The sequence below is a fragment of the Temnothorax curvispinosus genome, unplaced genomic scaffold (genome assembly GCF_003070985.1).
Source record: "Temnothorax curvispinosus isolate PA1 unplaced genomic scaffold, ASM307098v1 QBEX01012511.1, whole genome shotgun sequence".
Taxonomy (NCBI): domain Eukaryota; kingdom Metazoa; phylum Arthropoda; class Insecta; order Hymenoptera; family Formicidae; genus Temnothorax; species Temnothorax curvispinosus.
This window is the reverse complement of record NW_020222291.1, coordinates 1-3,032: the sequence shown is the minus strand read 5'-3', so window position 1 is coordinate 3,032 and position 3,032 is coordinate 1. Positions and strand designations below refer to the sequence as shown.

The window sequence follows — 3,032 nt, the reverse complement described above, 5'->3', positions numbered from 1 at the left end:
AAACGCAGTCCATCTCTCTTGTAAAGTGACAGGAATCAGCTCGTCCCATCCAGTCTTCAACAGCCATAGCTCCTGCAATATGATTTTCGCTCTTATTATAATAGGCGAAATCAGCTCTAGAGGATCATACAACTTGGCTATGTCCGAGGCAATTGCTCTCTTCGTGAAGGTGATATTGCCTGGAACTGTGGAAAAAAAATGCAGAGTGTCAGAAAATGGCCGCCAAACGAGACCCAGAAACTTGCAAAAGGTAGGATCGATTTCTATGTCGGTAGGTCCCCCTTCTTTCTGGTCAGGGAGAAGATCAGGATAGTTGCTACTCCATTCATGCAAGGGAAATCCTCCTGCTTCGCAAAGCCCCTTCACTTGCTGTATAATATCCTTAGCTTCTAATGTCGTATCAGATCCCCCATAAATGTTGTCGACGAATCTGCCCTTCTTCATAGGAATGATTGCTTTAGGAAAACGATGACCTTCCTCTTTCACCAATTGCTCTAGAGCTCTCAACGCCAGGAAGGGTGCACATCGTAGTCCGTAAGTCACTGTAGTAAGGCAGTAGGCGAGAAGCTGTTGTTCCGATCCGATCCATAATATTCTTTGTAGGTTCCAATCGTCCTGGTGCACAGCTATCTGACGGAACATTTTAACTATATCCGTAGAGAATAGAACCTTATGGGTACGTATCCAAAGCAGAATATCGCATATGTCAATTTGAAGCTTGGCACCGGCGTGTAGAATATCGTTTAGCGAGAGGCCATTGCTGGTAGGGCTGGATCCGTTAAAAACCACCCTGAGTTTCGTGGTTCGATTATTCTCTCGTAGTACCCCATGATGGGGAAGATAATTCACCACAGAAGTCTGAGCGGAGGAGGCGTCAACCTCTTTCATGTGACCCATCTTCAAATACTCCTCTAGAAAGTGTTCGTAAAGTTGTTGAAAAGTACTTTGATTTGAGAATCGTTGAAACAGGTTCTTAAGACAACCGAGAGCCTTTGCTTTAGAGTCCCCCAAAACCGACGGATTGATTTTTAGAGGGAGTCGAACCACATATCTGCCCGTTGCATCTCGTGAATAGGTTGTTAGAAAGTGTCGTTCGCACTCCTCTTCCTCCTCAGTTAACTCTGCTATAGTCGACTTAGGAATTTTTTCTTGTGTCCAGAATCTGGAAAGAAGATCTTGTAATTCTTGATCCGGTGAACAATGATGTGCACGCGCTGAAACAGGTGTCTCGGCTGCTGACATAGGGCCACAGAGGACCCATCCGAAGATGGTTTGCTGTGCCGTAGGCGAGGAAGAATCGCCTGGTATCATGCCTTGTCGTATCACGACATGAAAATTGTCTGATCCTATTATGACCTGTATTGTTCCAGAGACGTAGTATTCCGGATCGGCTAACTAGAGTCCTGATATATGAGGCCAGGTTGGAGCACTAACGCTGCACGATGGTAACTTCGCCGTAAGACGTGGCAATATGAAAGCTCGTATTTGACATTGTAACGCTGAGTCATGAATGGAGTGCAGTTGTATGAAAACACTCCCTTTTGTATGTCCGGAATAAGTGCCACCAATTCCGAGAAGCGGTATTGATGCGGCCGTCCTAGTGAGTTGGGCTCGTTGCACTAGATCTTCCGTGATGAAAGATAACTCTGATTCCTGATCGATCAATAAACGCACCGGATGGAAATTCCCGTTACTCTTCCTTACCAAAGCTCTACTCGTCGCAAGTAAAGTAAGCTTTCTCGTACGATTTGCCTGTTCGGTTTGGTGTGCACATGTCTTTAATTGTCAGTCAATAGTTACTGATGGATCTGACTTCTCCTCAGATTGATTGGCCGGTTTTGCCGGCGTACTAGTAGGTGTGGTTAAAGTTTCTCGTTGATTCTCGTGAAGAGTCGTATGATGCTTTTTCCCGCATTTTAGGCATCGCGTCACGGAGGTGCACTTCTTAACTAGGTGAAGTGCGAGGCAATTGAAGCATCTTTTATGTCTGATGACAATCTCCTTACGCTGTTTAGCCGTCTTCGATTGATAACGTTCACATTTTGCTAGATAGTGCAATGATCCGCATAAAGGGCAAGCAGACGCTGCGGTATGCGCCGCGACCTTCGAATAAGGTTTTCCTGAAGTGGAAGCAGCCGACGGTCTTTGAGTCATATTTGGATTGAGATTCTCCATAGCTCGTGTTCGTCCAGTGAGAAATTCCTCAAATTGTTCGAGGGTTGGATAAGTAGTAGAGGATCCTTGCTTGACCTCCCATGCTTCTCGTGATTCAAGATCAAGCAACTTCACGACTTGGTGAAGCAATAACGGATCCCATTTATCTACCGCACATCCCAGTGAGCGAAGAGCCGCAGTCGTCTCCGATACAGTGGTCATAAAATTTCGAAGGCCTATTGCATTCTTCGTCTTGAGTGGCTTCAGACTCGTTATCTTGTCTTAATTGCGCCTCGATCAAAAATCGTGTATTCTCATACCTCGATACCAACAAATTCCATGCAATTAAGAAGTTGTCGCCGGAGACATCCAGATTGCCTATCATTCGTGCGGCTTCATCTTTAACGCATGTTTTCAGGTAATGCATTTTTTCGACATCCGTCAGATAGAAGTTATTTTTTATCATAGAGGTAAAAGTGTCATGAAACGTTCTCCAGGTTGGGTAGTCTCCGGAGAAAATCGGCAGCTGAATGCGCGGTAATGCACTGCGTGGCAGTTGCGACGTGGACGCCCCTTGTTGCGATGTGGACGCCTCTTGTTGCGGTGTGGAAGCCCCTTGTGGCGGTGGAGACGCTCCTTAATCTAAAAGCGACGATCTGGAATGTCGATCAGCTGTATCGAATTCTTCTAGCTGGGTGAATAACATGGCACGAGCATAAACATAGAAGGCTTGACAGCGTTCGTATATGCGTTCTCTCAAGTAAGAATGGTCTCTCAGATCCTCGCTGGCGGATAGGCATAGGTTTTCATGCTTTTCTTGAAATTTATTCCAATTCTGCTCAAGCATATCCAGGCGAGCACTGATCAGATGTCGATTC

At 45.7% G+C, this 3,032-nt stretch overlaps 1 protein-coding gene across 1 annotated transcript; it reads right to left on the bottom strand.

The window, feature by feature from the left end:
• Positions 1 to 30: 30 nt before the first annotated feature.
• Positions 31 to 1,311, bottom strand: LOC112462564 (the record flags this gene model as incomplete). Its single annotated transcript, XM_025028421.1, has 1 exon — positions 31 to 1,311. A coding segment is annotated over exon 1 (1,281 nt), but the record flags the coding sequence as incomplete, so codon positions are not given.
• Positions 1,312 to 3,032: the final 1,721 nt, after the last annotated feature.